This window comes from Populus alba, chromosome 8, assembly GCF_005239225.2.
Source record: "Populus alba chromosome 8, ASM523922v2, whole genome shotgun sequence".
NCBI classification, from domain to species: domain Eukaryota; kingdom Viridiplantae; phylum Streptophyta; class Magnoliopsida; order Malpighiales; family Salicaceae; genus Populus; species Populus alba.
Window position 1 is genome coordinate 6,550,604 of NC_133291.1, and position 13,943 is coordinate 6,564,546.

Here is a 13,943-nt window from a genome sequence, read left to right on the forward strand (position 1 = left end):
AAATTTATATACTTTTAAAACATAAAGTATAAAGTGTGCATGTCTCTAGATACAATATCTATTATTTTTTATTTTTAAAATATCATTGTAAAGAACTATCATTTATAAATTATCTAATTAAGATATGTAAGGATGAAAATAGCTGCTATAATAGTTATCAAACCCAATTTGAGGGTCGATTTAGGACAAAACTCGAGTCACTTGTTGAGACTTGGGTCATGGGTCGATCCAAGTCAACGTAAAAATAAAAATGATTATTATCATATAGTTTTAAGACCCAAGTTACATGTCAAAAGGGAAACATAAAAATAAAAATAATTATTATCATAGTTTTAAAACTCAATTCAAAAATCAACTCGAAGCAATGTCTAGGTCACAGATCAGGAGAGTCAACACAGGTTGACTCGAGTCAATATAATAGTAAAAGTTATTATTATCATGGTCTTAAAACTAAACTCGAGGGTCGATTAGAGCAAAGTCTGAGTCTCAGGTCAGGGGAGTCAACACAGATTGACCCGGTTCAACATATGGATAAAAAAAATTATTATCATATATTTAAAATTTGACTTAAAAATTAATTTTAGGCAAGGTTCGAAACAAGGCTGTTTTGACTAATTTTTTCAGTTTTATCCCGAGTTGACTTAGATTTTTTATTGGGTCAGGTCAAATTAATTATTCCTCTGTTTTTTTTTTTTAACTCAGACTAGTCCGTGTTTCAAGTCGACCCGCCAGGCCAATCCTGATTTTATATAACCATAGTTATTATAATATTATTAATTTTAACACTCAATATAATTCACAATAAGAAAAAATTAATATCTAATTATTTTTTAAAATATGTAAATTTGACAACAATACATATTAAAAATAAAATATTTTTTTTATATTTTATTTTACTTTGTCCATCTTAACCAAACATGATACAAAAATTTTATCTTATATGTTACTATCAATATAATTTTATCCCCATTTCCTTTTACATTTTGTCTGTACTATTTATTTTTCTTTTTTTTATTCCAATACAGTAACAAAACGCTAGAAGTAGAATCCTCGTGGCTGTCCAAAAAAGTATTGGTACATGAAAGAGAATAGGAAAGCATCAGTTGCTTGGAGGGATATTGTCGATTCCATTTTTATGCTTGAGATGATACCGATAATAATTGGACACGTGTATGCTACTTGTGTCGAGGAAACAAGTGGGGGGGGGGGGGGGACACAAAAGCATGAATTACTCTAGTCTTTACACGTGGAGATTTGTGTTTGGTTACTGCTTGACTATGATTGGGGTCTATGTGAGTGATGGAGATCGAATGAAGCGGGTTCTTCAGTTTACTGCACCAAAACTACTTTCAGTTGAACCCAAGGAATACAAACTAAAAAGTGCACGATTCTCTGTGTGCACCTACTAAAACAGAATTTCAAACTTGTGAACCTCTTGATTGTCAAAAGAGTTGAGATATGTTTGGTATATTTGAAAGGAACCTTCAAAGCCTCTAACCCGTAAGAAGGTGGACAACGAATAGCGATTTCACGTTTAAAAATTGTGTTTATAAAATGTGTTTGATTTTTTTAATAAAAAAAAAAAAAACAAAACATTTATATTAATAAAAAAATTATTTTAATTTATTCAACAAATCCACAGACTCTTGGGCTGGTTCAAAAATACAAGGATAAAACAATGAAGATAAGAGAATATGAAATGAGATGTCAATGATGAATTTGATTTGATGGACATGATATAAAATTTTGTCTTCATCTTCAGTTAATTATGAAAAATAGAATAGGACAAAATACTGATAATTATGTGTGTTTTTGTGCATACTTGAGATACGGACAAAATAGATATTATTTTTGTTTTTTTTACTTATCCTATTTTTTAAAATTTTAATTATGAAAAAATACATAAATAAATTTATACTTTGTTTTTATCGATTAATTTTCTTCAATATGGATTTATAACGTGATAGCGTAGGAATAAATTAAAATAAAAATTTCATAAGAATGATTATTTTTTCTGTATTTTACTGGATGCATAATGTACATAGAAAATAGAAACTATTTTTTCTCAAAATAACAATATAAAAAAAGAAGAAGAAGAAGAAGAACTTATGCTCGGAGTTAAGCCCAGACATGTTTGGGCTTTGTCTAGGTATGCCTAAGAAACTTTTTTTTCCCTTCAAAATAACAATATAAAAAAAGAAGAATCTTTGCTCGGAGTTAAGCCCAGACATATTTGGGCTTTGTCTAGGTATACCTAAGCTAAGCTGTAGGGTCACTTGTTTTCTTACAAATAATGACTCCGAGGCTTATCGGAAATTGGACAAACTTGTGGGAGGAGCTGGTTCTTGGATGACCATGGATCGAGACATATATTCTTTAACCCCCCTTTCCCAGCCCATTTTTTTTTATCTAAAGACCAGCCGGATTTTAATTCTTCCTAATATTTTTGTAAGAATATATCCATGCTTATAAAATATATATATATATATATATATATATATATTGTGTAATAAAACATAATAAAAATCAAGTTTTTTTTTTTTTTTTGCAGATGGGTCAGAGCAAGTATCCAATCCACCGTCCTGAACCAGATGGCCATCTCTACTTCGGTTTCAAGAAGAAAGTTGAAAGTTCGAACTCTAATCCAAAGCAGGCTTGAAGACCCAAAATAAACTAGACGTACCGCATTACCACCACGTCCCATACACCACCTTAATTTTGGACCCTCCATTTTCACTGATCAAAAGTGATTATCTATTGGCTTTCAAACATTGGGTCCCACCTTCAACTCTCAAAAACACACTTGCTTTCTCTCTCAAACCTCAAGTCTCTCATTATCCTGCCTTATCTTTATTCTTTATAGCTTAAAAACTCGAGAAAAAGAAGAGACCAACACTCCGAAAAAAAAACAAGAAGAGAGAGATGGCATCACTAGCTCAGCAGTTCGCAGGCCTAAGATGCCCACCAATATCAATTTCAAGACTGACAGAAAGAGCAGCGACATTTTCAAAGCCAAAAAGGGCTGCGAACTTTGTTGTAACAGCAAAAGCAGTGGCAATATCAAATGCACAAACCAAAGAGAGGGAAAAACTAAAACAACTCTTCGAAGAAGCTTATGAACGGTGCCGTACTGCTCCGATGGAAGGAGTTTCTTTTACTGTTGAAGATTTTCATTCTGCTCTTGATGCTTACGACTTCAATGCTGAGATTGGCACCAGAGTTAGTAGCACAACCTTACTTCTTCTTCTTCTTCTTGGGGATTTTGCCTTTTTAAATATTCAATCTTTTGTTGGTTTTAATATGGATAATTGAAAATGGGATGTGTTTGTTAGGTGGCTTTGTGTTTCAATAAGGAAAGTTATGTGAATTATGTGGGATATGGAATTGTGGGCTGCAAGAAAAGTTGAAGCTTTCTTCTTTCAAATGAAGTGAAATTGGTTACAAGTTAGTTGTTATTAATTGATTGTTTGTTGCAATTGAGTGAATGATTTTGTTGATGAATTAAGTCTTTGTTGGTTAACCTTTCTTTGTTTCTCTTGTTGGTTTCTACAAGCGTGTGCCTTTTCTTCTTAATATTACGTGCAATATATATACTGTGTCAATTCGAATATTCAACGGAGGTAAACATAATTATATGAGAACTTCCAAAAGAAATATGAAGTGAAAATTAGGCAGTTGTTGGGTGCATGAGGGATAGTATTTTGATTGTCATTCTGTATGTGTTTTTATAATCAGGTTAAGGGGACCGTTTTTATGACTGATAACAATGGGGCATTGGTTGACATTACTGCGAAGTCTTCGGCATATTTACCGGTGCAAGAGGCAAGCATTCACAGAATAAAACGCCTGGAAGAAGCTGGTATAGTTCCTGGGATGAGAGAAGAGTTTGTAATCATTGGTGAAAATGAAGCTGATGATAGCTTAATCTTGAGCTTAAGGTCAATCCAGTATGAACTTGCCTGGGAAAGGTGTAGGCAGCTTCAAGCTGAGGATGTCATTGTGAAAGGTAAGGTGGGTATTTACTCTCCTGATATTAGTTATATCTATACTCGTACAAATACTGCATTCCCCCCATTTTCACAAGGAATGTTATTATTATTATGTGTCTGGTCCAGAACTTTAAATTGGGTGGTGGCGAGGTGCAAAAAATTGAGTTATCATTTAGTACTTGCTCGTTACTCAATTTTCTGTAAATTATTTGCAGTGTGATTGCATTGGTAACTGTTGAATCTTTTGTCATGTATCTATGTTTTCCAGTGCCTGCTTTTAAGCCTTTCTTAATTGCATGAGGTGTTTAAATCACAGCTAAATTCTTCTATTTTCAAAACTTTGAATATTGGAATATGTATATAGGTTGTTGGCGGAAACAAAGGTGGATTAGTTGCAGTTGTTGAAGGCCTCAGAGGATTTGTCCCTTTCTCACAGATATCATCGGTTAGTTCTTGAACTGCTCTTTCCATATTGTCCGACTGTGCTTTCAGTCATTCCCAAATTCTCATCTTTCCCTGTTTTTGTATCAGAAATCAACTGCAGAAGAACTTCTTGATAAAGAGTTTCCACTAAAATTTGTTGATGTTGACGAGGAGCAGTCTAGACTAATCCTCAGTAACCGCAAGGCCATGGCTGACAGTCAAGCACAGCTAGGTATTGGATCAGTGGTCACTGGAACTGTTCAGAGCCTCAAACCATATGGTGCCTTCATTGATATTGGCGGAATCAATGGCCTTCTTCATGTCAGTCAGATTAGCCATGATCGTGTTTCTGATATTGCAACAGTTCTTCAACCTGGTGATACTCTCAAGGTTGGTTACTCAGTGCCATATTACAAAGAAGGCATTCTCTGTCCTTTTCTATATATCTAAACCATAATATGTTATGCAGGTCATGATTCTAAGCCATGACCGTGAGAGAGGCCGAGTAAGTCTTTCTACCAAAAAATTGGAACCCACTCCTGGTGATATGATTCGCAATCCAAAGCTTGTCTTTGAAAAGGTAGTTGTTGGATATGGTCGCGCACCTTTCTTTATCATCAAATGTTTTGGATACATAGTATAAAGCTAGATGTTTTATATTGTAGTATGATTTCCTTTTTGTCCTTTAAGAGGAGAGGTATAGAAGATGCTAAAAACCAGTTCATCCTTTCCCTGACATATATTGTATTCATATCTTTGTACTGTATTAATAGGCTGAGGAGATGGCCCAGACATTCAGGCAGAGAATTGCCCAGGCAGAGGCTATGGCTCGTGCTGACATGCTGAGATTCCAGCCTGAGGTACTTCTTCAGTCATTTTCTCGAATAACATTTAAATTTAGTCCAAACTCCGAACCTAAAGGATATTGTGAAGGCAAATAGAACATTGTGTTTTCTTTTCTCCCTGTCTTCTAAAATGAGATAGGAGCAAACCAGAAAATATTAATGTGCATTGGCATTTGTTTTGGATGATAAGCATTAATTCATTGAAACAAAAAGAACTTATAGAATAGATTTCATTTTCAAGTATAGAATAAGGTATGTTAGTTGTGTTGATATGCATTAGACAAGACATATTTCCCCTTTCACGCACCTGGTCTGCTGGTACTTGTTGGAACTTTATCCAAGGACAGTCGGTGCCTGAAAAAGACATCCTAAGTTATCAGTTTCTTTTTCTTCATTGGCATCTGAAGTGAAGTGACCTGAGATGTGTTTTTAATTTCTACTATTTGGGTTTCTAAACGTATCTGGATTAACCTATTTGTATCGATTTCAACAGAGTGGGCTAACTCTCAGCTCTGATGGGATCTTGAGTCCGCTTAATTCAGACATGCCTGCAGAAGGTTTAGATTTGAGTGATGTTCCTCCGGCCGACAAATCTGATGGCACTTCAGAGAAAGAGTCTGATTGAGATTTAAGCTTTCTACTTTTCTAATTTTTTGCCTTTTTTTCTTCTTGTCCTTTTTGTGGGCGCGCGTGTGCATGTAAAATTGTTGTTCAAATGGCACCCCTTCTTTAAAGGAATTAGCGGCTACCCTTCTATTCAATGTTTTTGTGTGCGAGTATTATGCGTTCTTGACTATGCGGGTAGCATTGGGATTTTGACTCGGTCAGTTTAATAGAGCGCAATTAGGCTGATTCCATAAAAACCCCAGAAGTCTTCAGACAGTTCACTCTTTTTAAAATCTCATTCTCACTCATTTTTTTACCAATATCTGCCTTACCTTTCCTGGAGGTTAGCATACGAACTTTAAAGATATTAAAACTTGAAAGTCGGCATATATCTTAACCAAAAAATAAAATCGAGTTACAAACATTTCCAGGTAAAAGTTAGCACCCGGATGACACGTGAACAGCGAAAAAACACCTTGATACAAATGGAAATTTCCTCCCTGTAAAACTTCTACCACGATCACGAAGTCCGCTCACTAACATCATCTATGATAACTCTTTTTGTACAATCCTGGCACTGTAACGGCTATGCTACAAGGCATGAATTTTCCCCCCACAGATTTATAAAGGATATAGTCGTAGGCATATGGTCTTTGGCTTTTACAAACTCCCAGCCTGAGGCTAGGTTGCTAACTTTCACCTTTGTTGTTCTTCTTAACTTTCTTTTGCTTCTGCTTCAATTGTGTAAGTCCTGCAGCAGTGATCTTCACATTGCCAACAATTGCAGCTACTAGCTCAGGATCTGTACACGCTTTCATCAATTCTTTCTCTCTACTAGTTGCTTCTGGCATGTGGCTAAATAAGTTCATGGCAGTTCTTGCAGCTAGAATGATACCACATCCATGGATTAGTCAAATTTATACGAATAAAATGCAAAACCCACATACAATAGAAATTGCACAGGGAGAGGGGAATGCACAAGCAAAGTTCACCCCAGACCCCCCCAAACGAGGGCAAAAATAGCAACTACAATAGCTCCCCAATGACTGAGATAAATATGAGAAGATAGAAAAGATACCTTTTCCTTTCTTTACAGTGCCAGGAATAACCTTCACACGGTACTTGTATGACTGCACTGCACTGTATGGACCACAGACAGGCACTGCATATGAGAGAATATCAATAGGCAGTGGGTTCCCAGTCAAGTAATCCAAGTCATTCAACCTCTCTTTCTCTTCTTCGCCTATCTCATGAATATCTTCCTCCTCCATAGCCACCCTGTCAACCTCAGAGGAGGAATCAACCAAACTCAAATGAGATTTATCTACAGCACCATCTGCATGACTATTCAAACTGTCACCAGGATGTTCTGGGCAATCCCGAGAAAGGTGGCCTGCCTTTTTACATTTATAACATACTTTCAGAGCATCTTCAGGACCTGGCAGATTGAATCAGCAAAAAAAAAAATCACAATTTAATATGATTTCCCCAAGATGGGATTCTCAACAACCATGATCAGGAGAGATTTTGTGGATGCACAACTGATCGAGCACTCAGATGATTAATTTAGCATTAAACAGAGATAAATAAACATCAAAATAATCTGAAATTGTTTGACAATCACTGGAAGTTTAGAAAACATACCGGTAGTAGGTATCTTCCCTTTGTCAGTAGCTTCATTTCCATTTTGAATCTCTCCGTCATTCTTGCGTGTATTTCCAGCAGACTGCAAAATCATATATGTTGACAGTTTCAAAGTATTAGTTAATAAACAAAATGATATCTTGACCGGATGAAAAATTGCCATTCTTGAGAAGAAAATAATCGCACTGGACATTTTGATATCTCCAAAAGCATGAGGTTCTCGTCAGATATGATCTTCTCATTAAGATTTTAGAGAGATGCAATTCTATAAATAAATCACAATTACATCCTAATGCATTTGAAACAACTCTGCTAATTTAGTAACGATGGCGTGTCTAAATAACAGTGGATATGCAGAAAGTTTACTATGTTGTCTTTCAGTCTCTTTGACAATTCAATGGTACGGAGAGGTGGGTTCCAAAAGTATAATCTCCTCTTTGCAGGAGAAAGATAGCTACTAAATAGGCCATGCTTCAGCCCCAGAAAGGCTCAACTCTTATATTATTTCTGGATTTTTTCAAAGATGCAGTAAGAAGTTTCTAACAGAAAAAACTGTTTAGAGAGAGAGAGAGAGAGATGTGCATGCCACGGCTGAAGATTATTTAAATTGGGTGCTAAATAATATAAGTAAAATAGTTGTAGTTATTGTGCTCACAGCCAGCAAAGCCATCCGAATACTCCTCTCTTCCTCATCCTGATTGGCATACTTCTCCTTCATCTTCTTAAGCTTACTCCTCTGACCGCGGCTGATTTTCCCACCGCCTTGCTTATTGTTTTGAACATGCTTTTCAGGTTGGTCAACAGAAACAACATTGTCTTTCGATTCTTCCTTTTCCCGCTCAACTTCTGCATCTGTAGCGCTACTTCTCTGACCTTTCTTGAGCTTCCTTCTCTCAGCTTTTGAAATATAAGGTTTATCTCTTGCTTCTTCATGCTGTTCTTCCGTCATGTCAACTTGTAATGGTTCAACTCCATAATTTTTACTGGACACAGCAGTAGGTCCAAGCCCAAGAGCTCTATCAATGAGATCCTCGAGTTGTGGGGTAACTGGAGCAACATCGTTTCCGACAACATCAGATAAATTTTCAGTATTGACACCATTAAGGGAAGTCTCTTGGACAGAAGATTCATGTAAAATGGTATTGGAGACAGTCAAGTCATTAGAATGGCTTTCTGATTCTAACACAAGTTTTTTTCCAGCAACTTCCTCCTCCTCTGACTCAGAATCAGAAATTTCTTTGAGAGGCTGACTTTCTTCAACATCATTCACCCCATCCTCCTCACCTCTAACCCTCCTTTCATTTAAATGGGAGCCCAAAGAGCTCTCGTCTAAGCGAAACAACAACCCAAAGCCCATTATAAGAGGATGTGGTGGGAGATAATTCTTTTTCCCACGGATCATGAAACTCCCAACAGTAAGATATTCTCCAGTAGGAGCAGTTTTACTGACCTGGTGAGGATACACCCACCAAGCACTAGTGACAATCTTCGAATCCCATGCCTGACTGTGGCAAACCTACAACACAACATAATTTGATTGTGAAGTTGATTCATGCAGTAACATATACTTCAGCAAGCATTGAAATAAAATAGATATGAACAGGATAGTGGAGATATGACTTACTGTAAAACATCCAGCTTGATTTAAAGTGAGAGGAGGTATAGGTTGTTCAGGCCTGTGATTTTTTATCACAGTACTGGAAGCTCCATACAGATCTGCATGGACATACCTGTTCCATAGTTTCAATGAATGTCACTACAACATTTACTTGCAGATTTCATGTCAAAAAGACATCTTACTATCTGAATGTTACCATGGATCAACTCAAAGTCCAAGAAAAGCACTAAAAATATTTTGTGTTAACAATCTGAATATTACAGTAAATGACTCACAAATCTCCTTTTGACACATAACGCTTGACTATCATCTCATTTTGCTGAGCATCACGTCCACTAATAACCAAATAGTTCTCACTGCTGATGAACCAATTAAATTTCTCAAACCAGTGAACTTTACGCATGTGTGATATAGTGGCAACAGATTTTTCCTGCATTCACCACCAGCATAGGCATGTAAACGATAGAATTCAGAAGACAGAATGTCCCAGTTTATAATAACAATTAAATTACACATGCAGATTCTTAGATGATCAATGATAAATACGCAAACCTTCTTTAAATTATGACATGGACACAGAAGCGCACACACAGTATTCAGAAATAAATGGTCTTGTGTACACTAGGCCATCAATACATCCTACTAATGGTTGTATTGAATAATGTAAAGCTATCAACTTTTACCCTGTGACATGATATCCATCAAAAGACATTTAAGCTGCCCAATCTAGTCAAATACTTCACACTTAGTGCTAATACTAATGAATTTTCAAGTTTTTAAATACAAAAAATGCAGATGCTTCTTGTAAGCACAAGACCTTTATTATTTAATAGTTAACAAACTAATATGCATAGCATGCCACAATCCTGTATTTCTGTATTAACAATTTAAAGATACCTGGGAAAGCTGGAGACGGGTTTTTTTCTCAGCAGCTTTAAAAGCCTTTTCATGTGCAGTAACAGTTTTTTCCTGCTTGCTCTCCTGCTTTTTCTTCAGTTCATACCACCTCCGTGCATTGGCATGTGCAGAAAGTGCTAAATCGACTTCTACCTGAAAGTTGAAATATGGCAATATTACATAAATAGATAAAGCAACAGCATGAGTGATAATGCTTGTATCTTATGCTATGTATTACATGCACAGACTTAAATTAAAAGACATAGCTCGAAACCAATAGTGTCTAAATTAGAAAATCAGGTGCATGAATTGACTTTGGCAATAAAAAGTTGACAACGCAAAAGACAGTTTCTTGATTCACTTTTACAAGGTGTGCTTAAATTACACTAGTCATAATTTGGACTGAAGTAACACCTTATCCACCGGAAATGTCTTTTCATCATCATCCATTTCATCAAGATTATTGCTTAATAGCAATGTCATGCTGTTCTTTTCAAAATGGAGCTTGTCAATTAAGCCAGCAACAGGGTTTCCCGCCTTCTTCTCATCCTTCACCATCCGAGCAAGATCCTCCCAACCCATTCCCTTTGCAAGAGCCACACGAACAGCTAAAATAGCAGAATTCACATCTTCTAAGTTGTATTCTATTAATTCTGCCATTTTGACACTGTGGTCAACTTCTTTCCTCAGCATTTCCACACGATTTTCCTACACAGAATTGGAATCCAAAGAATTAGGATATGATAATTACAACATATAGATAAAATTAAATCCAATACAGATAAGCCATGAAAATTAATAGAAATAACATAAAGGCAATGAAACAACAATGAGTGTCCAAGTTTTTGTTCTGTACACACATCCAGAAATAATAGAAAGCCAACTCAACTAAATCCATAGCTTGCATCCATAAATATGTGCAGCAAATCATCCTTCTGTTTTATAATGCACACTGGATAGAAAACACAGACCTGGTCCAAGCGTATTTTATTTAGTTTCTGAATGGCAGAGCCCTCCTTTGTCTTCTGTTGCTGCTCTGACTTTTGACTTTCAATCTTGCTGTAAAACTCATCCAAAGCTGCATCAAATGCATCAAACTTCACATGTTCCCTCATTCTGAACTGGTTCAGCAACAAAGGGCAGAACTCATCGTAGATCTGCAGAGAAAACCACAACATGCTAAAAAAAATATCATGGAACTTAAATCTTACTATGCACCTTGGGTTATAATGGCAAGGGTTTGATGAGATTTAGTTAGGTCCTGCATTCCAACTCTTCCTAATAAGAAATTCAGAGAGTGAAAGCAGAAACGAACTTTCAATCGTATACTATTCAGAAATTATATGACTGACAAACAAAAGACGAGACAAGCATTCTCTAGATAAATGCAAGGAAAGAGAAGTTAGACAAGTAAGAGAATAACCTGGACAGAACTTCCAGAGTCGGATGGAGGGCAATCCTTGCCCAAATTTTTGTTCTGCATCAAAATGTAGCCTTCAGGGACTTTATCTCCCGAAATAATGTCCTGGAGCCAGTTTTCAAACTTTACAACAGCTTTTACCAAAACCTGAATAGTCTCATCATCTAATTTGTTATCTTTAGAAAACTTTGTATTTGGTACCAAACCAGCATCCAATATAATGTGCTCAGAAAGTGCAGGACCATAGCCCAACACCTCCCCGAGAACAGTCTTCAACGTAGCTTGTTTGACACGATTCCCTTCATTGTTATTTTTACTAGGCACTGAAGATTTCCCACCCTTATTTTTCCCCTGTTTTTCTTTCATAGGTTTATCAGACACATTACTGTCACCACCATCAGCATCAACTTTCACAGGGTTACTAATTTCCAGTTCCTTAAGAGACGTTAGAGCCTTCTGCAACTTCTCAGCTGTCGATCGCTCAAAAACTCGGCAAATTTCAGTAGGATATCGATGCCTCGACATAATCGCAACCCCTTTATCATCATCCCTGTCATTAATTAAACACATCCCATCGAGTAAGCAATCAAGTATCTAAAACCACACATGCGAAACCATAAGAAATGACCAAACAAGAATCTTGCTAACCTGTGTGACCGAAGAAGAGTCAATACCATAAACTCAGAATCAGCAAGTATAATATTGCCTTGCGCATACAGCTCCAAGATAACATAATGTGCATTAGCTCCAAGTCCGAATTGAAACAGAACGATCTACAAATCAAATAGCACCTGGTCAGTAAATAAATCAGTCAGTCAATCACAAAATCAATAAACAAAATTCATACCCTATCATATCCGAGCTGCCGCACATCTTCCAGTCTTCTAGCACGAATATGTTTTCGCAATTTTAAAGTAAAACCGGAGGGAGTATTACTTTTATCTCTACATTACGTGAACCATTAAAAAACAACATAAAAAAAAATCAATATTATTGACAATCAAAGGCAAAATTATAATCATAACAATAATAATAAAGTGAAAGGAAATGTTAAATAAATACCTGACATAAGCAGTGGTATGCAAGCGAACACCGCTTTCCATTAATAATAAAACTTTCTCGCTTTCTCCTGATTCTGTAACTCCACTGCTATTCATTAGCTTGAACACATACGTCTGTTCATTTTCCGATTAATTAATTAATTAAAAAAATTCCAAGTCGATTACTTAATTAATAACAAATTAAAAATTTGATCGAGAAGACAGGAAAAAGAGAGGACCTTGGGGGAGAGATCGTAGACATTGGAGCAACGCATGCCGATTAGACGACGCAGACATTTCACTTCAGCGGCCACATCGGCCGTATTCATCCGTACCTTCACCATAATATCTTCTTCTTCTTATATCTTTCAATAATCGCCTTCTCTTTCTGAGAGAGGATGAGGAAGAGTGTATGCTTTTGAGGACTCTGCTGCCACTAGCGGGGAGGGAGGAGGTCTTTGGAATTTGGATGGAGAAAAGAAAGCAAGTCGCGCGTGCCGTGCTCGTCTCGCAGGCTAGCTACTAGCTAGGGCCTTTCTTTGGGTCCCGTTTGGTTGCGGGTACTGTGATATCCCAACACCAGCTTTCATGTTAGTAATTCGACACCACTTGCGGGATTATTTTTTTTCTGTTAATATATATAGAGAGAATGATACAGAGAAGAGAAGAAGAAAGAATAATAATTTTTTTTCTCTTATATCTATTTTTTTAAGATTTTATAGAATAATTAATAGAATGTTACTAGTTATTTTTTAAATGCTATAATATTTTTAAAAACACAATTGTAAATGTTTGTTTTTAATACTTTTTTGAGTATTGTTTTTATGAATAAAAGTGAAGAGGATAAATAATTGTGGTGGTGTGAAACTACAAAATTGTTCACATAATACCCATAACAAAATTATCTAATTTAACCCAAAGTATTCGGGTGTTATGTCCTCGCACACGTGACACAAGCAGGCAGCAAGTTTCTTAGGATTGAAATATGGGCATCACATTACAATTCATGGGTAACGGTTAGGGGTGATTGGATTGATAATGATTGCTATGCTGTTCCACTTTTTGTGTCTTATCAATGCGGCACCTGATTTTGAATCTGGCAACTTGTTTTGCCTTGAGCCCTTTCTGTGTTCCTTGCTGTCCAAGCGCAGATGCCAAGGGCTTGGCGTTTTATACGAGAAATCAATTGACAAAATGCCAATTCCCTTTCCTATTTTTTTCACCTGAGATACTTATAAACGACAGCGCTTTTGGTTTGGATGTGGTAATATTGGCCTACGAGTTTGTTTCCCTGCAGTTGCCTAATGCAATCATTATAGAACCTGCAATTTTCTCATTTAAAGAAGGTTTCAAAATTAAAAATACGAAAAGGGAATGGTGCGCGTCAGAAACGAAGTCTGATCTCCGAATGGTTAATGAACTTTTTTAATAGCACTTGCAGTCACATTGTCTTTCTTCGTT

The 13,943-nt window shown here is 36.3% G+C and overlaps 2 protein-coding genes across 2 annotated transcripts; one reads left to right on the forward strand and one right to left on the reverse strand.

Moving 5' to 3' along the window:
- The first annotated feature begins 2,830 nt into the window (after positions 1-2,830).
- Positions 2,831-6,018, forward strand: LOC118062426 (small ribosomal subunit protein bS1c). Its single transcript, XM_035076169.2, has 7 exons — positions 2,831-3,219; positions 3,736-4,011; positions 4,354-4,434; positions 4,521-4,802; positions 4,882-4,992; positions 5,186-5,272; positions 5,751-6,018. Exons 1-7 carry the CDS (start codon positions 2,923-2,925, stop codon positions 5,880-5,882), a joined length of 1,266 nt encoding a protein of 421 aa, XP_034932060.1. The 5' UTR covers positions 2,831-2,922; the 3' UTR covers positions 5,883-6,018.
- A 210-nt stretch (positions 6,019-6,228) lies between these two features.
- On the reverse strand, positions 6,229-13,082 carry LOC118062425 (uncharacterized). The gene is made up of 14 exons (XM_035076168.2): positions 12,722-13,082; positions 12,505-12,617; positions 12,290-12,386; positions 12,091-12,215; positions 11,446-11,992; positions 10,994-11,179; positions 10,437-10,730; positions 10,023-10,175; positions 9,401-9,555; positions 9,132-9,237; positions 8,163-9,023; positions 7,508-7,589; positions 6,942-7,301; positions 6,229-6,746 (listed from the first exon to the last, which is right to left on the reverse strand). Exons 1-14 carry the CDS (start codon positions 12,824-12,826, stop codon positions 6,553-6,555), a joined length of 3,378 nt encoding a protein of 1,125 aa, XP_034932059.1. The 5' UTR covers positions 12,827-13,082; the 3' UTR covers positions 6,229-6,552.
- Positions 13,083-13,943: the final 861 nt, after the last annotated feature.